The sequence below is a fragment of the Aphanomyces astaci genome, assembly GCF_000520075.1.
Source record: "Aphanomyces astaci strain APO3 unplaced genomic scaffold supercont1.41, whole genome shotgun sequence".
In the NCBI taxonomy this organism is placed as follows: Eukaryota; Oomycota; class Saprolegniomycetes; order Saprolegniales; family Verrucalvaceae; genus Aphanomyces; species Aphanomyces astaci.
This window is the reverse complement of record NW_009798304.1, coordinates 351,124-370,417: the sequence shown is the minus strand read 5'-3', so window position 1 is coordinate 370,417 and position 19,294 is coordinate 351,124. Positions and strand designations below refer to the sequence as shown.

The following is a 19,294-nucleotide window of genomic DNA, read 5'->3' as shown; positions in this document are numbered from 1 at the left end:
AGTCAGTATCACTCAGAAATCCATATCGTTTTGGTCAAAGGACCCCTCGGTTCGCGACCTTAAGAAGGGTAACGAGCGCTTTGTCCGAGCGAACTTTGTGATCGTCCAAATACTAACCCCTGCTTCTACTGTACTCCGATTGACTGTTGTTTTCGAGTTCCAAAGTTGGTTGTGAAGTGCAGTTTGGTGAACCAACAACATAGTTGACGCCAATTGCGGCATTTCCCTCGACTCTGCCTCGATGTTGTGTAACAGGAAGACATACATGATTTAGTTAAGTGAAGCAGGGAAAGCTACGGAGGTTTGGCATGTCGTCGAGGATCTCCAGTGCGTGCAAATACTCCATGTTCACCGTGACCCAGTCGTTCTTGAGCAGCCCTTCTTCCCAATACCCGGCCGTGTCGCTGGGGTTGAATGCATAGCCACTCTCGGGGTTCAACGACCACATGTATCCCCCTGCGTACCCTGGCTCCTTCATCACTTTCATGCAATCTTGGATCACCCGCCGGGACGTCTTCAGTGGATGTGCGTCCAGCGCGTACAGCCCCCCGAATTCGCCAAACACAATCGCGCTGTCTTGGACATGACGTAGGTACCCAAACATGTCTTCCGACGTGGCCCGCACGATGTCGCTCAACTCGTTGTCGGTCCACTCCGAGTACCCGTACAGGACGTCCTTGCCGCGCGTGGCGTCCTTGACCAAGTATGTCTGGGGGTAGACGGACGGACTGTAGTAGTGGGGGGCCCATACGATCTTGGCCGGTACATCCAACGCCAAGCGGAAGTCGCCCGCTTTCTGCAACCCCCCACCCCACCAGTCGTAGTACTCGAAGCGCTGGCCTTTGATGTCGATCGTGTGCGGCTTGGCATTTCCTTCCACGAACGCCAGCCATTGCGGACATCGCTTGAGCATGCGGTTGCCCAGCGTGGCTGCCCCGACTTTGAAATCTCGCGCCCCGTTGTCACCCCACGTCGTATCCCACGGCTCGTTCTTCAAATCCAGCCCCAGAACGTTCCAGTGCCTGTCGTTGCACAACGTGGTCGCCAACGCGTCGATGGCCGCCAGCGAGTTGCTTTCGGGAGTTGTTGCGCTAAACCACGCATCTCCTAAAGACAACAATGAAACTTGAGATTGAAACGAGGGTACAAAACCTACCTTTGTCGGTCGGGGACAAGTAATGCAAGTCGAGGAGAATGGAGATTCCGCGAGACCCAAATGCGTGCACGATGGAGCTGACCGTGCCAAGGTACGTCGTGAGGTTCACGCTCGGACTCCAATACGTATTCACGAGGTTTTCGTTCGTGGGCCCATTCGCCAAGATACCACGCACGTTTAGCGGCAGGCGGATGCTGTTGAACTTGTGTCGCGCCAGGAACGATACAATCTCGTACTGCCATACCACGCAGAAACAAACATCGTAAGGATAAAAAACACGGAAAACAAACGTACGATGTTGGTGCCATTCTGGTCGTTGGCCCACAGACCAAACGGCACGTTTTCCGCCGTGTCCAAGCCAAACCAGTTGATGCCTTTGATCGCTACGGGGGTTTCGACCCCACTCGCGCTGTTTTGAATAAACACTTGGCCGTCGTGGCTTCGGTAGTTGGGCAGTTTGCACCCTACAACGGATTGAGCCGTCTATGCTGCATACTCTATCGATAGTCGCGGAGACTTTGAACCTCGATCTGGAAAGCTCGTCGGGTTGGTTTCTTCGGTAGGCAACGTTCCACTCGTGCCATCGAGAATCCGACCGATGTTGGGTGTCAAGGGAGGGGACATCGATGGCGTCATCGATGGGGCGGACGTTGAAGTGATGGGCTCCGTGACGGGGGGAGTGGTTGAAGGGGCGACGATCGTGGACGGAGTGGTGGTTGTAGGGATGGCGATGGAAGGAATGCTGGATGATGTGGCAAATGGCGTCACAGAAGGCACGTTGGTGGAGGTGTCAGTCGTGAGGGATGTTTGGGAGCCATTCGCCGAGGAATGGCTTGCAGCGTCGCCCTTCGTGCCAAACAAAACCAAGACCACGGCCGCCACGCCGCCGATACTCAACACCGTGAGGGCAAACAGCAGGATGGCTTTGGTTCGTCGCGACTACAGAAGCTCATGAGCACTCTATATAGTTCACGTGTACAACAAAATCGAGGGTCAAATTACTAAGCAGTACCTCGAGACACGTATTGGGGCAACGCGATGAAATCGAATTGGTGTCGGCAACGTCGTTTAGGGCTACCTGACCCCCTTCGTTGTTGTCGTCTTCTTTCGATTCGTCTTCATCTTGTACCAGCGCCGAGGACGAGTCTAATCGCGAGTAATCAACGGGGGCTTCCAGAGACTCGATCCTCGCCACATTGTGTCGTGGGGTCGTCGACATAATTGCAGTCTGTCAAACGATATCCTATATGTGCAACAGTCGTCGAAGAATTGTCCCTTCGGTTCCATATGCTTCACTTTCGATGATCGAACAATATCTATGTCAACCTGCGCACCACGGCTATGCAAACAATGGAACGAATGTACAGTATGTATATACGGGCCATCGGACTTTGTTTATCAACGTTACGAAGTAGTACTTCGACATACAAATCAACTAAGTTAGACACGGCCATGGCTGCAAATTCGGCAACGCGTCCAGTTTCTTGAGTGCGGTCAAGAACGGTTGATTGGCTGTCGCCCACGTCTCGTCCACTAGCCCTTCGCTCCACGAGCCCTTGGTGTCGGAAGGGTTGTACTCATAGGTCGTCTCGGGGTTTAGCCCCCAAACATATCCCCCCGCATACCCTGGCTGGGACGCCACGTCCATCGTCAGCTCAATCACGCGACGGTTGGTCAAGTTGGCAAACGCATCCTTGGTGTACAACCCGCCAAACTCGCCCAACACAATCGCCCCTTGCTGGTACTGCGTCAAGAATCCAAACATGTCGGCGGCCGTGGCGGTTACGCGCCGCTTGAGCGTTTCGTTGGTGTACTCGGTGTAACCGACCATGAGGTCGTGGTCTCGGATGCCATTGAGCACAAAGTACGATTGAGGGTATTCCGACTACGATCATCCACAACATGTCAGGTCGGCCGGCTTATACACTCGTACTTGATGTGGTGGGGAGTTCGTACCGGGGAATAGTAGTGGGGCGCGTACACAAGTTTGTTTGGGATGCTCAATTTCAAAGGCGCGGTCGCCTCGTTTTGCAACCCACCCCCCCACCAATCCGTGTACGAAAATACTTGCGTGTTGTCGTCGGACCGGAGTGTGTGCTTGGACACCGTGCCTTGCGCAAACGCGAGCCAATTCGGGCAACCCTTGAGCATGCGATTGGCGATCTTGGGGGCCCCGACAGCCCAGTCGTTCGGACCATTGTCCCCCCACGTGGCAGCGTACGGCTTGTTCTTTAAGTCGATGCCAATCACATTCCAGTGCTGGTCGTTGCATAGTTTTGTGGCGAGGACATCCACCGCGGCCAAGTACGAGATTTCGCTGAGGTTGTCGCTGGTCCACGACCCGCCGGCGTCCGTGGGGGTAAGCGTGTGCAAATCGAGCAATACGCTGATCTTGCGGAACGCCAGGGCGCGGATAATAGAAGACAATAGTCCGGTGTAGCTTTGGACGTTTATGGCTCGGTTGGCTGCCGTGTTGATCAAGTCTGGGTTGGGGCGGCGGTCGTTGAGGATGCTTTCAATGCACAATGGAAGGCGCACGCTGTTAAAGTTGTTGCGTGCGAGAAAGGCAGCCAGTTGAAACTAGGCAAAATGTTAGCTCTCGTTAGCCAGGCAGGACGAAAACAACTTACCACAGTGGTGCCATTGTTGGGAGTATGCCACAACCCACTTGGGATGGCATCTGCCGTTTCCATGCCCGCCCTAATAATCACGATGATGTTCATCAGAGTTGTTGGAGTTAGACAACATTGGTACCAGCTGATGCCTTTGATAGATATCGGCTGCGGGAGGCTATTGGGGCCTTGGACAAAGATCTTGCCGCCTGAAGTCGTGTATTGCGGCAATTTGCAGGCTAAGCAAAACGTCAGATCAGGGGTAAAGGTTGAAGCGTACATTGTAGCGGATACTTGGTGGGGTTGACTCCAAGGGGCAGTGATTCCGACGTCACAGACGTCCCATCGGCAATGCGACCGGCGGTTTGCGCCAGCGAATCAACCTCAGCCGTGGGGATGGGAAAGTACCCATTGCCGTTAAAACCAGAGTTCGCAGAGTCCTTTTGCTGCACGAGTTTTAAAATCACAATCACCGTGCCAGCTACGACGCTCCCGACCACTACGACAATGAACAGAACCTGCTTCCACCACGACTACACCGGTTCGCATCAGTCTTATCGATGTTGATGGGTCGGACATACCTTGAAGCACTTCCCAGCGGTGGGTTGGTTCTTCCGCTCTTGCGCAGTTTTGCCACCCTTGTGCTGCTTCGTGCCCTTGGCCCCTGTCGAAGCCGGCACTTGCACGTCGGACGAGGAGTCTTCTTGTGACGAATCTGTCAAGATGCTCGAGCTAGAGTATCGCTTATACTCGGAGGGGCTGCGGGGCTGGTTTTCATCCTCATCGGGCTCCGCGCGGGGGCTCGTTACACGGGGACTTGTCGCCATCAAAGCTGAAATAACACGACCGTCCTTATCGAAGAATGACACGAATCCTTCGACATTTTGCAGGGGCGCGCGACGACTGGTTAAAGTTCCACTTGGAAGACTATCGCAGGGCTACCACAAGATGCAAGCATGGCTTAGGTTCCTGACAGTTCTGTTTCGGGGCTACAGTATACCTTGACGATAGGAACATATTACTTTCGAGTGAATCGTACCGAATACTGTCCATGGGCAATTTTCACTGCAGTACAGCAAGACTACAGTATCAAATCTCATTAGCACCTTCCCGCCATTGACATCCAGCATTGAACACGCGAATGGCGTTCATACGTATTTCATCACGACGTGAGGTTGGTCAGTACAACATGGCTCGTTTTGGAGCGAGGTTTGGCTTTGTAACTACTACAGTAGTAAGTGGCACTCACTCGACGTAGCGGTTTCGGTGCTAAAAATAGAAGAATAATGTGGGCTATAAATAGCCCAGTCGTTTTGCGATTGAATCCAATGGCAATCGTCGACCAGATTTGGATATTATCCGATGACGGTGGAGGTGACTGTAGCTCGGACATCGGACGGCGCGTCTGCAGTTGAGTGTCATGGAGACGTGGAGTCGGATCGAGAGGAAGTGCCGCGATCGCTGCCCACGATCCCCCGCACCAAGCGGGAATACGAGTCGCAATACAGAGGCCGTTACCTGGTTTGCCCTTCCAAATGTCGCTCCGCGTAATGGGTTGCTGTGGTAGATTTGGCCTGGAGTTGCCTTGCTGGTGGTGTTAGCTGTGGTTGGTGTGGTGCTCACGACAGTGTACAGTTGGAAAGCCCACAACGCCATGGCCAGTCGACGCAGCGACTTCAATTCACGCATGGGAAAACGATTTTCTATCGGGGGAGACGACGGGAGTGAAGGAGGGGACGGTGGCGGCGAAGACGGAACCCTGCGCAACCCCGCGACTTATGCCAATCGAGGTACCCTTTTGTTGCCTTGTGAGTGAGATATTCATGTGATTTGGGCAGAGTGCGCAATGCCGAATTACAAGTCAAAGCAAGGCAAGATCTTTGCGGTCGGCCCGCGCGGCGAAGAAGTGGCCTTGGGGATCAAAGGCATCAATTGGTTTGGCATGGAAACAGGGCTCGCCATCCCGTTTGGGCTGTGGGCCAACGACATGAACGGCACCACCGTCGTACGTAAACATGTCTTGTCGTTCTCAAATTCGAGAATGCTGGCAATATAATAATGTTTGATGCTGTAGTACGAAGTGGCTCGGTTTCTGGCCAAGAACCGGTTCAACAGCGTGCGATTGCCGCTGTGTGTGTCGCACATCCTGACCAACCAAAAGCCACAACAAGACGTGATCAACATCCAGGAGAACAAAGCTATCAACGCGTCCACGTACATGTCGGCTCTGTCGAGCATCGTTCAAACGCTGGCGTTCCGCAACATCTCGGTGCTGCTCGACATGCACACGCTGACGCCATTTGAATCTGGCGGACTGCCATGGACGAGTCCGACGGAAGCCACCGCGTTCTTCGATGCCGTCGACGTGTTGACCGCCCAGCTGTGCAACGCCAAGCACTGGAACATCATCGGCTTGGACCTGAAAAACGAGCCCCACTTGGCGACGTGGGGCGACGGCACCGCGACGGACTTTCAGCTCATGGCCCAACGCATCGGCAACCGCATGCTGTCCAAGTGTCCGACGTGGCTGGCGTTCGTCGAAGGCATCAACGCCCCCCGCACCCTCGCCATTGACGGGAAATCGTTTGCGTTTTCAGACTGGTGGGGCGGGGGTCTCGAAGAGGCGGGCGACAAGCCCGTGGAGCTCGGGCTGGAATCGAAAGTTGTGTACGCCCCGCACTACTACAACCCGGCCGTGTACCCGCAGCTGTATTACCTGAAGAGCGGCACCCGTGCCGGCGACACCATTATCAACTACGAAGAGCTCGACGATGCAACGCTAGCACTTCGGGTCCAAGCGACTTCGGAGCACATGTTTGGCCACTTGCGCAAAACCCAAGAAGGGGCTCTGGTGATGGGCGAGTTTGGCGGGTTGTACTCGCAGGACTTGCATCCGATGAAGACGACCCAACGCGCGACGGAAGCGCTGATTGAGATCATGAAGCAACCGGGGTACGCTGGCGGGTACCTCTGGGCGCTCAACCCCGAGTCCGCCTACCAGTTCAACCCGTCCAACACGCGCGTGACCACGACGGAGGGACTGCTGGACGAGACGTGGCTCAATGTGAACGAGCCATTTCTCAGAGCCATGGCGGCCATGGACTCGCTCCCAAATCTGCGGTCATTTCCTTGCTTTACCCCGTAGGGGAGTTAATATATTGAGCTAAAAAGTTACTAGTCGAACTACGTACTGTAGTTGCTTTGACCAGCACGCTCTTAACCTAGGATGGGGATACTCGAACACGAAATCAAGTGGCGAACGACTACATATCCCATTTGTATGAGCTCGGCACATAGTTGGTCGTGTAATCGACCGGTTCTAGCTGTAGTAGTAGTACATGCATGAATAATGTTTCACTTGTAACTTCATTCTTGCGTCAGAGACACTATAGTTGACTATATTTCGCTTGAATCGCAGGCATCGTGACTGCATTACGATGTACTTAGTTCAATTAACCAAAATGGTAGAACGACATCTGTTTGGGTTAGTTGGTCAAAGGGGGCTTGGACCCGTCTGGAATCGGCACGCCCCAGTCACAGTCGTTCTCGATACCAAGGTTGTGGTGGTGCATCTGAATGCGGAACCAGCCGTTCTCGCCCCAGTACGTGCCCCACGAGTTTCGTCCGATCCAGTACTCGGTCTGCGTCTCTTCGTCAAACCCCCATCCGGCGACCGAAATCTCATGGTTGGGGATAGGAAACAGCACATTCTCCGAGTATATGCCACCCGCGTACGCCTCAAATTTGTCGGTCACATGCATACCACAGCCGACGGGGCCGCGCTTGTAGATTTCCGCCTTGATGTGGTCGGCGCCGCGCACGTGGCCGTACTCGGACACGTAGTAGCTCGTGAACGTCGGCACGACGCGGCACTCACCAGGTGTGAACGACGAGTTCGACGGCCAGCACCTTTCACATTGAACTTTTCGTCAGCACAAGGGCAAAGTGACATGGAAACCCATCTCAGCACGAATAGTACGATGGCAACGTACGTTTCGCAAATGTTGAGGGCTGAGCATGTGTCGTCCTTGGCTTGGTACGCCTGGCAGGTTTGGTCGGGGATCCCCCTATCATGTGCAAACTCGTAGACGGCGCCGGGGTTGCCGCCTTGGCAGGACCCGCCGCCGTGGCAATTGATGACCACTTGTGGGGACAATGCGATCTCGGGCCACGTGGCTACGCGGCATGTCCCCATGAAAACAAGATGGAGGATGATGGTTTGGTTGGTTCGTACCATTTCGCATGATCGAAATGCGATCCGACAAGGCACTGGTCGTGCCCTGGGCCCAGCAACTGCCGCAGTACTGCGGAATGTGCTGGTTCTTGTCCCATGTGACGTAGTTGACGCCGTTGATGTCGCGCCAGTCCCACGCCTTGGGCAGCGCACTCGCGTCGAGCGTCTCGTGGGGCAGCGCGGTCAGGATCTTCTCGCCCTTGGGGAAATGGACGGCCGCTGCGCGACACATGCGAGTCGAGTCGGCGTCGGCGGGGCTTTTGAAGGCCGACCACACAGGGGCGTGGACCATCGCGGCAGACTCAGAAGACTCAGAATCAGACTCAGGTGTGACGCTGGGCCATCCGTCGTTGGAGGGCACGCCAAATTGACAGTCGGATTCGACGCCCAGGTTGTTGTTGCCACGGCGGAGGCGGAACCACCCGTCTTCACCCCAGTACCTAATGGTAAGATGCATCAGTTCACGTCAGCCATCCATTTCAAAGGCACAAGAATGAACGTACGTGCCCCAGCTGTTGCGTCCGACCCAGTACGGCGTCCCGTGCTCGTCTTCGCCCCACCCGACGATCGAAATGTCGTGGTCAATGTCCGTGGCGCCTGTCTTGTCGTCAATGATGCCGCCGGAGTAATCCAAAAATTCCTTGGACACGGCCACCCCACACACGATGGGTCCGCGTGCAAAGATCTCGGCCTTGAGCTCGTTCTCTCCTTTCACTTCACCAAATTCGGACACAAAGTACTTGTCGAACGTCTTTTGGGGAAAGCAGCCTTTGGACGGGTCGCAGTTGCGGCAAATGTCGATGGGGGTGCAAGTGTTCCCCACGTCGTGGCCGGTCGCCAGGTAGCGTTGGCAGCCTTCCTCGGGAATGCCGTGGTCATGAATGTAGCGGTACGCGCTGAGGCCATCGCCGCCGTGGCATCCCTGGCTCTCAAGCTCGCAGTTCAAAAGGACTTGGGGGGAAATGTTGATTTCTCGTGTCACTTCCACACGACTGTGTTTGCCTGGGTTGCGTTCGCGGTAGATGCGTAGGCGATCGCTCAAGGACGACGTTGCCGCTAGCGTTGCGAAGAATCGTGAGGTAAATATGGAGAAGTGAAAGAAAGGTCTTACCAAACGCCCAGCAGGACCCGCAGTAATGGGGGACGTGCTGGTTGCGCGAGACAGTGACGTAGTTGGTGCCATTGACATTGCGCCAGTCAAAATTCTTGGGCAAGTCGGTCACGTACTGGTGCGGTAAGGGCGACGTGACGACACCCGTGCGGTTAGGATGGCGTTGATGGCACTTGTTGACTAGTGCGTCCACTTCGGTGGTCGCGGCCACCACAAGCAGTACCGCCGCCAACGCGCTGGGTTGCATCGAAATAGGGGACAATACCATGCCAGTCAGTGTTCAAAATGAAGTTTCCATCAGATCTTATTCGATCTTTTGGGACGTCTGAAGAATCAGTGAATTCCGGATATTATCCGTATATCCCTTCGAACGTGCGGCCAGGACGGCGTTCATTCCGCTCACGTTCAAAGGCAAGTTTGTTGTCCTATTAGGATGCCGAGGCCACTCTTGGACTTTATATCGCGTCCGGTGTGCATGTATACATTGCTGGGTGACATCAGGTAGATTCTCGTTAGCTCTACCAGTATGTACGGGTATCTCGTTCAAAGTGAATACTACAGTAGTACTACTAACGAGGGTCTATATTTTATCCAATCAGAGTACGTCACGAAGAATGTTTTCACGGACGGGAGTTTGAATTATAGGTATTAATCCAATGCTCTGGAAGATTAATTAACTCATTAGTAGGTAATCCTTACCTGTGTACATTTATGTACACAAAGTAGGAATGATGCAAACACAGAGTATGATACTCATGAGTTATGACTCTCTCTCTGTAAGGCAGATCGGGGTGATTTCCGTGGAGCCACTAGCTGACAATTATTTACTAATGAGGTCCTACTATCAACAACATACTAACCAGCCATTTCAACACCACACAACCATTTCACTGTTTTTAGTTGTGAAATCCATCGAGAATACTACTGTAGTTAAGCATAAGCTCACGTATAATCGTGTGAGTAAACTAGGTAGTACTAACGTTTTTCCATACTATTCTCATACTATAACGGTATTAGTATTCCAGTTGCAAGCATTGGCCATCGTCAGTCACGTACGAGCTAAGGAAACACTGCAAGTAGTAAGGTGCTTTAGCTGTTACTTCGTGGGCTAACAATGGAGGTGCGAAGGACCACATTCCTTACTTCTTGACGAATTCCTACTCACGAAATGCATGGTAAAGCATGTCATTCGATGTCAATGTGGCGATCAAAGGAACGTACGGTGGTGGCGGCATCGGCGCATCGGAAAAAAGCATCCGACACTTCCTTGCACTTGAGCACATCCGTTCCGCTTTCTCTATAGCACTGCAAACACGTTTCTCGCTCCTTTGAGCATTGCACGTCATTCACAGGTGCTCTACGACAACATCAGTGAGCCACTCATTCCCGTGAACACCAAGTGTGTACCTGTAGTGCTTCTGGTTCAGTTCGTCCACGACCTGCTTCACACGCTGCAACTCTTCGGCCTCTTGCTTCTTCAAGTCCACGGGCTTGGCCGTGCTTTTCTTTGCTTCCGCTTCCACGCGCTTGTACGCGTCCTCGGAACCCTGGATACAGATTCGAGCGTTGAATCTCCCGATCACGTTGTGTACACTCTTACCCGCAAGTATGCTTCCTTCTGGAGCTTCTCGGATTCTTCCAGGGAGATACTACCTTTGGACCTAACAACCCAATATCTTTCGTTGCCGCGGGAACACGCATGGTTGACAACAACCCACTTACGTCGCAGCATGGGTGTTGGAGGCCGTGTTCTGCTGCGGCTCCTTCAGGCTCTTCACGAGGTCGGCCGACACACGCACTTGCACGACAGGTTGACGGTTGTCATTGTCTTGCTCCTGGTTGAGCTTGGTGTGGTCGTCTTCCTTGATGCGGGACTCGTGCGCTCCCATCGTTTGGCCTCTGTTGACGTAGAACTGACTAACGACCAACCCAAATGCACCTCACACAAAATGTCCAATTAAGTGCGATTGTCTCGGCGAACACTTAGGAGCACTTATCTCCATTTTCGCATCATGGAACAACCCCGGGGTGGCTTTGCTTTGGCTACAAGGGCATGGAGGGAGCTATACGTATACGTGCAGCCTGGTGTTGGCATGCCACACTGCGACGTCCTTGGACATATAAGCGCTGCTTAGGCTGCGTTGAACGTACTCCAGTACAACACAAGTTTGATTGTATCATTACGCTGGTTGGGTGTTTGGTGCACAAATTACAGCACACCAGGGATGATCAACTGGGGCACGCGTTCGCAGTACTTGGACCAATCTTGTCCGTATTTCGCGCGGCAACGAGCGTCGTCACGAAATGCGCGGTCGGTCAAGAGGATGCACAGGTAGAACACGTAGAAGTACGGCACGAACGAGCTGTTCCACGCCGGCAACGTCCAGCAGAGCGATGCGAGGATCTCGGGGATGTAGTGGAAGTGGCGCGAGAGACCCCACCAGCCGCAGGTCAGGAGGAGGCTTTCCTTCTTCTCGTTCTTCTCCGTCGTGTACTTGGCGACGATGAACGTCGGCTTCTGGCCCCATACCAATGCCTTGCCGTTCGTGGCGCGGAATTCTTGGCGCTGCAAGTCCACCGAGTAGTTGATCCACACTAACAACATAGTTCATGCTTAGTACATACTAGTAGTATGTAGTAATACGCAGGAATGCATATACCCATGAGAACACCGGTCAAGAATATGGACGCGGCGAGCGGCGTGCCTAGTGTAATGGGAGTTTGCACCAAGTACATCGCTTGGGACGTGTAGACCGAAGGCACCCACACAAGGCACCCCCAGCACAAATAGTACCCGGCGCGGTCGTGCATGATGTCAATCGACCGCATGTAGCCGGCTTCCCACCAGAAGAACTTGGCCACGTACACCAACTGCAGCGCGACGCTGGCGGCCATCGAATCGCTCACGTAGCCGTACAGTTCGTACTGCTTCCACGCGTACGAGACGATGCCGACGCCCCAAAACATCATGCCACAACGGCAGTTCGTGAACAGCTTGACGTCCCAGCCTGGGCATGTCAAGATAAGACGACGAAGGGGTTCAAAGCATGGGTATAGACAGTACCGAAGATGCGAGGGTACAGCTCAATGCCGCTGAAGAAATCGAACAGAGGACTGCCTGTGACGCCGTAGTCAGACGACGTAGGGAACGTCAATCCCTTGATGTAAATAACCAGGCACAACGCGAAGCTGAACACGTTGAGCGCAGAAATGATGTGCAGCATGTGCGTGTAGGCGAATCCGCCTTCCCACAGACCCGCGTACGCACCGCCAACGAACAACGCCAACGTGATCAAGTAGCTGCGGAAGCCGTTGTCCGTGTACTCAGGGATGTTGCCTCCGGGGGTCACAGGACCGTACACCGTCGGCGCGGGCACCAGTTTGATCAAGGCCAGTTGGATCGCCATGAACGTAAGGATGATTTGCCACGCGGTGGGATCAAACGGGCTGGGCCAGATCGCTTGCAGGGTTGGGAGCACACCGAGTGACGAGAACTTCTCCGCAAGAGGCCACCATTCTCCGCCCTCGGCGACGAAGATGTGGGTGAAGAGGATCGCGGCGATTGGTGTTGATGCAATGAGAAACAGCGGGCCAAACGTGGCGCGTCCAGGAAGGAGACCCTTCGAGTCCTTCGTCGTAGCTTTGTTGGACCACATCCTTTCAAATCCCCAACTGCTGACAAGTTTGAAGTTACCCCAGGTTCACATGTAATCACTGTGTTTATCATTCGGATAAAATCTCTTTGGCCGTATACCTTATCCGGATTCCCATGTGCAATAGATTTGTATCATGCGAGCGATCGCGGTCGTCCATGCCATTTGCGTCTTGCTGCTGGAGGTATCTACGTCGGAAGTCGACCCGAGGAGCATGAGCCTAGGATCCAAGACGCCGTACTATTCACAGGAGCTTCCATCGGAAGAATCGCCTCTGCCACCGTCATGCAGTCCCGTGCACATCAACATGGTCGTGAGGCATGGCACAAGGTTCCCCACCACAAAAGTGATACAAGCCATTGGAGCTGTGAGTGCAAAACTTCGAGCAGCAGCTATCGGCCCACGTCATCCACCTCTGCCATCATGGCTAGAGTCGTGGCAGGTCGAGTCGTACTATCCCATCCACGAGAGCGGCATGTTGGCGGCGACAGGAGTGGCCGAGATGGTTGGACTGGGCCGCCGCATTCGACAAAAGTACGCCGCGACGTTTCCATCAGCGTATGCAAAGTCGAGCTTTACGTTTGAGCACACGTGGAAAGATCGCACGCGAGAAAGCGCCACGTCGTACGACGTTTCGCAAGTCGAAACCTGATAAGTCTTGGGTAGATTTGCGTTTGGGTTTTTTGGGGGTCACCAGCCCATTCATTACGAAGTGGCAGCGAAAGGCGACGACCACGAGCTGCGCTTCTTTGACAACTGTCCCGCGTACGACCGCCACGTCGAGCAAAACCAGAGCGCGACGGAGCAGTACGACGCGTTTGCCACCAGCGATTCCGTGCTGGCCGCGTTGCTCCACTTTCAAACTGCGTTCAACCTTCCATCGCTAACTTTGAAAGATCTGAGTGCCGTCTACGATGCATGTGCGTACGTAGCTGTGTCTTGTTTCGACAACAAGACATGTCATGATCCATGGTCGGGTTCGTGGTGGATTGTAGGTTTGACATTGCCGTGCACGGGATCTCCCATCACTGGTGCACGTTGATTCCACCGGGACTGCTCCAAACGATGGAGTACTGGAAAGAACTCAAGCAGTACTACCGCAAAAGCCATGGGAATCCCCTGTCGGTGGCCATAGCGTCGCCGCTGCTTCGCGATGTCGTGGAAGCAATGGTCAACATCACCTCGCGTCTTGATGGTGTGGATGGACATTTCCGATTTGCGCATGCCGAAACCCTGCTGCCGTTGCTGAGTCTCTTGGGCTTTCACCAGGACCAGCCCAAACTGGTGGCATCGGCCACGGCCCCATACGACCGACTGTTTCGGTCGGCAAAGCTAGCGCCTTTCGGAGGCAATGTTGCGTTCGTGCTCTATCAGTGTCCAAACTCAACGGAGCCCTTGGTGCAGATCACCGTAAACGAGCGGGTGGTGGCCACTCCCGGGCTCGGATGTGTCAGCTGCCCTCTCTCCGAATGGATCCGCCACTACAGCCATTGGACACCTCCCACTAAATTTAGTCAAGATTGCACCCTTCCCTAAAGTGTGTTTCAATGAAATGACCATCTTACTGTACATCTTTATGCCTATCGGATGTACACACAACGCTAGTATTAATACCAGTAGCACACAAGCTTATGAAGGATGCATGCTGCTACTGCTACTGTAAACTGGTACTTAGTGACCCTTTCAATCCCATCAACACTCTATAGATGTCTTGTCACGCTGCTGCAATGTGACGGGCGTTTGGACTTGCCACGCCTGCGACTGTTGGTTGTTTTGGTTACCAGCATTCCTACGCGGAATGTTGGTTGCCTATTATCCGGATATTGTCGTCGTATACAAAAGGCAACAGCTTCCCACTTCTGTTGGAATAGATACGGATAAAACGTAAAGGAACACACACACTATTGCATATTCGACCGAACGATGATGCTGGATCCGTTCGAGTACATGGACGAACACGACAAGTGCCTCCTCCTCACAGATGGGTTCTCCAGGTTCATCCAAATGCTACTGGGGGTGTGCGCGGTTGGAGTGTTGTTTGTTAAGCGGGAGATTGAGATACCCAAGCGTGCATTCAACGTACGTTCGTGCTGTCCATCACATCTCATGGAATGCCGTAGGTGTGGACGTTTGATGTAAGCAAGCAAGGCCTGGGCGCGCTCTTCGTGCACGTGGTCAATATCTTCTTGTCTATCCTGCTGACCCAACGTTCCAAAGCCGAGGACGACCAAGTAAACGCACTTCCCCATATTCCGTCCAGAATCTTCAAGTGTTTACCTGCATCGGTGCGTAGTGCGCTGTGTACTTCGCGACGTTCCTCATTGACGTTACACTTGGCACAGCGCTAGTTCTAGGTACACGTCATACACATGCTAGTCGCACTTGACCTGATTTTATGCATGCTGTAGTGTTCCTCGCCCAAGTTAAAGCAGTTGCCACGTGGATGGGATGGTCGTCCATTCTCGCGTCGGGGAAGTATGGCGACCCGCCGCAGTTCACGTACGTCAAGTTGGTTCGTCGTCGTCATGTACCGTCTCAGGACGGCATTGTGTGTTGTAGTGTGTGGCTGAAGCAGTTGGTCGTGTATCTGGTCATTTTGATCGCCATGAAGGTGGTCGTGACTGTTCTCGTGTATATCCTGTACATCCCGTTGGCGACCGCAAGCACGTACCTGTTTTCCGTGTTTAGCCACCATCGTCATGCAGAACTGGTGGTTGTCATGATCCTCGGGCCATGCTTTGTCAACGTCGTGCAGTTCTGGGTCCTCGACAACTACCTCAAGCATGCGATCGTGATCCCCACATCTCCTAAGACCTTCGCTCGCCTTCCCAGCACCGACGACACCATCGACGAAGATCGTCCCCATACCCCCCTGTTGCTGTAAATATTCTTGGCTCCCACAAGCCAGGGCATGTAAAATTGCCTACAAGTATTTTCATCCCAAGATAATACACTATATTATAATAATTGTCATCGACTCTGTTGGATGATATATTGATAATATTGCTGTTGTTTGGGCAATGTCAAATCCAACACTTTCGCTGCCATATATATTTTTGCCTGTGGCTTGCTCAAGTGTGGTGGCGCTGGTGCTTCTCACGCTGCATCTGCTGTCGTCGCTTGTGGATCAACTCTTCCACCGACAGCCCCCCCGTCACGTACGACGACAGCGCCGGTCGCTTCGTGTCGGCCTGCGGGGGCGACGGGGGCACTGCTGGGGGTTGGACTGGGGTCTGCTTTTCGGTAGATGCAGTCGACGCCGAGCTTTTTTCAGAGTTGTTGGCGTTGCGAAGCGCCACAATCGATGCATTCACCAGCCGTTGCAGCGCAGCCACTTCGCGGCATAGCCACTTGGCGGGCTCGCCGACGTGAGCGACACCGCCCACTGTCTCGAGCGTGGCGTCACTGGCTCGGGCGATGGCATCGACAAGGGCCTTGATCTTTTGCTCCATGATCGTCTGCACCGCCTTGCGCTCCTTGGTGAGGGTGTCGCATCTCCCTTGCAAATCTCCTACATGCATGTGAGTCAGTTTGGATCCGATATTGGTCTATCATGATATATATATATATATATATATATATGTATATATCGTTTTCAAGCATGATGTATACCGTCGGATCAGTTTTGATCCTATATATATATATGTATATGGTATATATATATCACTTGTGATCAGGATATATCACTTTTGATTGTAGTATATGTATATATCACTTTTGATCAGGATAGCTATCAACGTGATATATTTATTTCAAACATGATATATCATTTTCAAACATATGACATATCTCATGTTGAACGCACCGCACAGTTTTGCGGTCGACTCGAGCTCGTGGATGCGGCGCTGGTACTTGGCCGACGTCGCTTGTCCTTGCTGGTGCAGTTCCATTTGCACCATTTTCTCCACGCGTTCCCGCACTTCGGACTCGACGCAGACCTTGTCCGCGCGCACTTCGTCCAGTTCTTTGGCGGCTTTGGCCAGCTCTAGGCTCTGACTTGTCACGACGTCTTGTAGCTCGTGGATCTTTTCATCGGCCGAGAGCAGCAGACCCTTGGGCGGCGACTTGGTGACCTCGGGGTGGTGGTTGTTGTTCATGGGGTACGGTGGTTCGTGGGGTAAAAACTGCTTGTGCGTTGTGAGCAGGTGCGGCGACAGCGTGCTTCCATCGACCGACGACGACGGACCTTGGAGCAGCTGCTGTCTCTGGGTCTGCTTGAACCCCCACTCGCCCAGCGCCCGGATGAGCTCTGCGTTCTTGTTGGGCGACGTCGCATTGTGCTCCATGGTGACTCTCTGGAGATGAATCAATTGCGCCGTCTTCTCGTCGAGCTTTTCTTCGAGCGCTTTCTGGTGCCTGTCATACGCGTCGAGCTCGTCCTACCACGCGTCCTCGAGCTACTAACTTAAAGAGGCTGTATATTACTCGTACCTGCAACGCCATGATCTGCTCGTCGCGCTCGTTCAAGCGCTGGGTCAACGCAATCATGATGTCTCGCTGTTTGAGCAGCAACTGCTTGTATCGGTCCACTTGAGCTTTTTCCTCCTCGATCGTCTCGCGCTCCTTTTCCAAGTCCGCGAGTCGGCACTCGTACTCTTTTCGAATGCGGTCTTGTTGTTCCTTCAACGCAATGCGAAACTGCGGGTCCTCGGTCGAGAACTCGCTCGTGTCGGTGGTACTATCGTTGTCTGGTCGGGGCTTATTGCCATGACTCATGAGCATCTGCGACGTCAGCATCACGATGCGCTGCTCGAGCTTCTTCTTCTCCTCTTTCTCAAGCATGAACTCGAGACTGCGTTGTTCCAGCGCCCGGATCGCCGCCATCTTGTCCTCTTCGGCGCGCCGCCGCTGCTCGTCCAGTTCGAGCAGCCGCCGCTTGTCCACGACGTTGCGGTTCTTCTCCTCCAACTCGGCCCGGAGACGCTTGAGCTCGCGCTCGTACTTGCGCAGCAGCGACTTTTGGTCCAAGTCTTCGTTCACCCGCGCCTCGTTCTTGATGTTCTTGGCTCTATTTGCAAACTTGAGCGTCGACAGACTCTCGACGATGGCTTCCAGCGCCGGCGAAATCATGGCCATCATTGTGGTCTTGCAGTTGCCGCCCAGCGAGTCTTCGAGGATCCGCGTCAGTTTCGAGTCGCGGTACGGAATGTGCTGCCGCCCCCGGGTATCCGTGAGCGCGGCGATGACGTTTCCAAGGGCCGACAACGACTGGTTGATCTTCTTGCTTTCTTCGAGGCGCTGACCGGTCGCCCCCGACAGCCGCACGCGCTCCGACCCGGCCAAGTCGACCAGGTTGAGCTTGCCGACCTTGAAGCTCTGGCGCACAAGCGACTCGAGCTTGGTCCGGTCCCGCGCCTGCGTGTTGACGAGCGCTGTAAACTCGTCCGGGGCGACCTCCTTGCCAGTGGTGTCGACGTACGTGGTCTGGCTTTGCTCGGCGATGATGATAAACACGGCGTGGGATCGGGACGAGATCTCGTTCATCTTGGTGCTTCCCGTGGCCCGCATCGCGCCGCCCCGCTCCATGAGCCCGTAAATTTCTTCGGGTGACCGCACCACCCACTCGGACAGCCCCTCGACAAACACGCCGCGCTTCTTGTCTTCGCGGATCGTCAAGTTGTTGCGTTCTGGTTTCAGCAAGTCGGAAATGGACTCGTTGTAGATCTGAAGGTAGCTCGCGCGCACGAGGAACCGCATGCGCGCGCTCATGTTGGCTTGGATGTGCATGAAGATTTGCTCGATCGCGCGGGGGATGATGCCGCGGTCCTCCAACGACGACCCCCCGCTGCTGTTGAACCCTTCCATCGTGTACGTCTTGCCCGTGCCCGTCTGGCCGTACGCGAAGATCGTCGCGTTGTACCCTTCCAGAGATGACTCGACCACCGCCTTGGCCGTGTTCTCGTACACGGCGCGCTGCGTGCTGTGCTGGTCGTATACGTGGTCGAACGAGAACGAATGGTTCGAGTACGAAGAGGATGACGATGAGGAGTTGCCCTGTTGGTCGTCGTTTGACGACGGATTGTGGTGGTGGTTGCTGTCGGAGACGGTCAAGTAATGGCCAGACGAATCCACCGACACGATGTTTTGGAACGGCTTGTCGCCTTGCAGTTCCCGAGGCAGCGGCGGACGGACACGAATCACCACTTTAAAGTTCGACCCATACCGTCCGCTCACTGTACTCATGTGACTTGTGATGGAGTCACGGTCGTCGTCGTCGTCGTTGCTTGCTAGCGGCCGTGTGCGCCCCACTACCGACGACGATGACGAAGTTTGGCGCTTGATCTGAAGCTTGGACGAGGACGAGAATGCTGTCTTCCTGGAAGCAGCAGAGTGCACAGTCCCTCGTGGGGAGTTGGTGTAATCCGTTCCATTCTTCATGTGACTCCGTCGGTCTCACCGCGCCTGCCCAAGATCGCGCCAAAACGTGCAATGGTTGGTATTGCTCTTTTTTCGACTCTTATTCTGGAAATATCCGGTTAAGGCACCTACAAATATCCGGATAATTATGAAATGCATTTCCTGGTCAAA

General features: G+C 54.0%; 9 protein-coding genes across 12 annotated transcripts; 3 read left to right on the top strand and 6 right to left on the bottom strand.

The window, feature by feature from the left end:
- Window positions 1-226: 226 nt before the first annotated feature.
- On the bottom strand, window positions 227-2,430 carry H257_12580 (hypothetical protein). The gene is made up of 5 exons (XM_009839842.1): window positions 2,169-2,430; window positions 1,681-2,095; window positions 1,451-1,620; window positions 1,157-1,391; window positions 227-1,107 (listed from the first exon to the last, which is right to left on the bottom strand). Exons 1-5 carry the CDS (start codon window positions 2,373-2,375, stop codon window positions 275-277), a joined length of 1,860 nt encoding a protein of 619 aa, XP_009838144.1. The 5' UTR covers window positions 2,376-2,430; the 3' UTR covers window positions 227-274.
- An 82-nt stretch (window positions 2,431-2,512) lies between these two features.
- Window positions 2,513-4,990, bottom strand: H257_12579. 2 transcript variants are annotated; one of them, XM_009839841.1, is made up of 8 exons: window positions 4,923-4,990; window positions 4,769-4,849; window positions 4,350-4,706; window positions 4,049-4,301; window positions 3,911-4,007; window positions 3,787-3,856; window positions 3,113-3,736; window positions 2,513-3,041 (listed from the first exon to the last, which is right to left on the bottom strand). In XM_009839841.1, exons 3-8 carry the CDS (start codon window positions 4,593-4,595, stop codon window positions 2,592-2,594), a joined length of 1,740 nt encoding a protein of 579 aa, XP_009838143.1. In that variant the 5' UTR covers window positions 4,596-4,706; window positions 4,769-4,849; window positions 4,923-4,990; the 3' UTR covers window positions 2,513-2,591. The 2 variants fall into 2 exon arrangements, with proteins under 2 accessions (XP_009838143.1, XP_009838142.1); XM_009839840.1 differs by having other exon boundaries at window positions 4,350-4,757; window positions 4,808-4,849; window positions 4,923-4,988.
- A 135-nt stretch (window positions 4,991-5,125) lies between these two features.
- Window positions 5,126-6,975, top strand: H257_12578 (hypothetical protein). Its single transcript, XM_009839839.1, has 4 exons — window positions 5,126-5,289; window positions 5,336-5,558; window positions 5,607-5,773; window positions 5,843-6,975. The coding sequence occupies exons 1-4, from the start codon at window positions 5,131-5,133 to the stop codon at window positions 6,911-6,913; spliced, it is 1,620 nt and encodes a 539-aa protein (XP_009838141.1). The 5' UTR covers window positions 5,126-5,130; the 3' UTR covers window positions 6,914-6,975.
- Window positions 6,976-7,126: 151 nt separating this feature from the next.
- H257_12577 lies at window positions 7,127-9,409 on the bottom strand. 2 transcript variants are annotated; one of them, XM_009839837.1, is made up of 5 exons: window positions 9,114-9,409; window positions 8,506-9,058; window positions 8,003-8,442; window positions 7,761-7,944; window positions 7,127-7,677 (listed from the first exon to the last, which is right to left on the bottom strand). In XM_009839837.1, the coding sequence occupies exons 1-5, from the start codon at window positions 9,379-9,381 to the stop codon at window positions 7,254-7,256; spliced, it is 1,869 nt and encodes a 622-aa protein (XP_009838139.1). In that variant the 5' UTR covers window positions 9,382-9,409; the 3' UTR covers window positions 7,127-7,253. The 2 variants fall into 2 exon arrangements, with proteins under 2 accessions (XP_009838139.1, XP_009838140.1); XM_009839838.1 differs by having other exon boundaries at window positions 7,761-8,442.
- An 843-nt stretch (window positions 9,410-10,252) lies between these two features.
- H257_12576 (hypothetical protein) lies at window positions 10,253-11,002 on the bottom strand (the record flags this gene model as incomplete). Its single annotated transcript, XM_009839836.1, has 5 exons — window positions 10,253-10,270; window positions 10,335-10,470; window positions 10,521-10,660; window positions 10,714-10,774; window positions 10,836-11,002. 5 exons carry the CDS (start codon window positions 11,000-11,002, stop codon window positions 10,253-10,255), a joined length of 522 nt encoding a protein of 173 aa, XP_009838138.1.
- Window positions 11,003-11,322: 320 nt separating this feature from the next.
- On the bottom strand, window positions 11,323-12,769 carry H257_12575 (hypothetical protein; the record flags this gene model as incomplete). The annotated part of the gene is made up of 3 exons (XM_009839835.1): window positions 11,323-11,708; window positions 11,774-12,121; window positions 12,178-12,769. 3 exons carry the CDS (start codon window positions 12,767-12,769, stop codon window positions 11,323-11,325), a joined length of 1,326 nt encoding a protein of 441 aa, XP_009838137.1.
- A 38-nt stretch (window positions 12,770-12,807) lies between these two features.
- Window positions 12,808-14,337, top strand: H257_12574 (hypothetical protein). The gene is made up of 3 exons (XM_009839834.1): window positions 12,808-13,390; window positions 13,433-13,690; window positions 13,762-14,337. The coding sequence occupies exons 1-3, from the start codon at window positions 12,903-12,905 to the stop codon at window positions 14,300-14,302; spliced, it is 1,287 nt and encodes a 428-aa protein (XP_009838136.1). The 5' UTR covers window positions 12,808-12,902; the 3' UTR covers window positions 14,303-14,337.
- Window positions 14,338-14,676: 339 nt separating this feature from the next.
- H257_12573 lies at window positions 14,677-15,744 on the top strand. Of its 2 annotated transcripts, XM_009839833.1 has the most exons (5): window positions 14,677-14,845; window positions 14,887-14,997; window positions 15,060-15,120; window positions 15,175-15,265; window positions 15,326-15,744. In XM_009839833.1, the coding sequence occupies exons 1-5, from the start codon at window positions 14,690-14,692 to the stop codon at window positions 15,648-15,650; spliced, it is 744 nt and encodes a 247-aa protein (XP_009838135.1). In that variant the 5' UTR covers window positions 14,677-14,689; the 3' UTR covers window positions 15,651-15,744. The 2 variants fall into 2 exon arrangements, with proteins under 2 accessions (XP_009838135.1, XP_009838134.1); XM_009839832.1 differs by having other exon boundaries at window positions 15,175-15,744.
- H257_12572 (hypothetical protein) lies at window positions 15,738-19,183 on the bottom strand. Its single transcript, XM_009839831.1, has 3 exons — window positions 17,198-19,183; window positions 16,572-17,145; window positions 15,738-16,277 (listed from the first exon to the last, which is right to left on the bottom strand). Exons 1-3 carry the CDS (start codon window positions 19,142-19,144, stop codon window positions 15,838-15,840), a joined length of 2,961 nt encoding a protein of 986 aa, XP_009838133.1. The 5' UTR covers window positions 19,145-19,183; the 3' UTR covers window positions 15,738-15,837.
- Between the last annotated feature and the right edge of the window lie 111 nt (window positions 19,184-19,294).

Excerpts from the sequence above, each read along its gene's own strand:
- H257_12574 (XM_009839834.1), top strand. The coding sequence starts at position 12,903 with ATGCGAGCGATCGCGGTCGTCCATGCCATTTGCGTCTTGCTGCTGGAG. Across the intron at positions 13,391-13,432 it reads ACGCGAGAAAGCGCCACGTC|ATTTGCGTTTGGGTTTTTTG; the intron begins GTACGACGTTTC and ends AGTCTTGGGTAG. Across the intron at positions 13,691-13,761 it reads GCCGTCTACGATGCATGTGC|GTTTGACATTGCCGTGCACG; the intron begins GTACGTAGCTGT and ends GGTGGATTGTAG.
- H257_12577 (XM_009839837.1), bottom strand. The coding sequence starts at position 9,381 with ATGGTATTGTCCCCTATTTCGATGCAACCCAGCGCGTTGGCGGCGGTA. Across the intron at positions 8,443-8,505 it reads GGACGCAACAGCTGGGGCAC|GTACTGGGGTGAAGACGGGT; the intron begins GTACGTTCATTC and ends TCTTACCATTAG. Across the intron at positions 7,945-8,002 it reads CATTTCGATCATGCGAAATG|CCACGTGGCCCGAGATCGCA; the intron begins GTACGAACCAAC and ends CATGCCGCGTAG.
- H257_12579 (XM_009839841.1), bottom strand. The coding sequence starts at position 4,595 with ATGGCGACAAGTCCCCGTGTAACGAGCCCCCGCGCGGAGCCCGATGAG. Across the intron at positions 3,857-3,910 it reads TCTATCAAAGGCATCAGCTG|GGCGGGCATGGAAACGGCAG; the intron begins GTACCAATGTTG and ends CGTGATTATTAG. Across the intron at positions 3,042-3,112 it reads CGCCCCACTACTATTCCCCG|TCGGAATACCCTCAATCGTA; the intron begins GTACGAACTCCC and ends GGATGATCGTAG.
- H257_12578 (XM_009839839.1), top strand. The coding sequence starts at position 5,131 with ATGACGGTGGAGGTGACTGTAGCTCGGACATCGGACGGCGCGTCTGCA. Across the intron at positions 5,290-5,335 it reads AATACAGAGGCCGTTACCTG|ATTTGGCCTGGAGTTGCCTT; the intron begins GTTTGCCCTTCC and ends TTGCTGTGGTAG. Across the intron at positions 5,559-5,606 it reads CGCGACTTATGCCAATCGAG|AGTGCGCAATGCCGAATTAC; the intron begins GTACCCTTTTGT and ends TGATTTGGGCAG.
- H257_12573 (XM_009839832.1), top strand. The coding sequence starts at position 14,690 with ATGATGCTGGATCCGTTCGAGTACATGGACGAACACGACAAGTGCCTC. Across the intron at positions 14,846-14,886 it reads TACCCAAGCGTGCATTCAAC|GTGTGGACGTTTGATGTAAG; the intron begins GTACGTTCGTGC and ends GGAATGCCGTAG. Across the intron at positions 15,121-15,174 it reads TGGCACAGCGCTAGTTCTAG|TGTTCCTCGCCCAAGTTAAA; the intron begins GTACACGTCATA and ends TGCATGCTGTAG.
- H257_12580 (XM_009839842.1), bottom strand. The coding sequence starts at position 2,375 with ATGTCGACGACCCCACGACACAATGTGGCGAGGATCGAGTCTCTGGAA. Across the intron at positions 1,621-1,680 it reads GACGAGCTTTCCAGATCGAG|GGTGCAAACTGCCCAACTAC; the intron begins GTTCAAAGTCTC and ends AATCCGTTGTAG. Across the intron at positions 1,108-1,156 it reads CTTGTCCCCGACCGACAAAG|GAGATGCGTGGTTTAGCGCA; the intron begins GTAGGTTTTGTA and ends TGTTGTCTTTAG.
- H257_12572 (XM_009839831.1), bottom strand. The coding sequence starts at position 19,144 with ATGAAGAATGGAACGGATTACACCAACTCCCCACGAGGGACTGTGCAC. Across the intron at positions 17,146-17,197 it reads AGCAGATCATGGCGTTGCAG|GACGAGCTCGACGCGTATGA; the intron begins GTACGAGTAATA and ends GACGCGTGGTAG. Across the intron at positions 16,278-16,571 it reads GTCGACCGCAAAACTGTGCG|GAGATTTGCAAGGGAGATGC; the intron begins GTGCGTTCAACA and ends ACATGCATGTAG.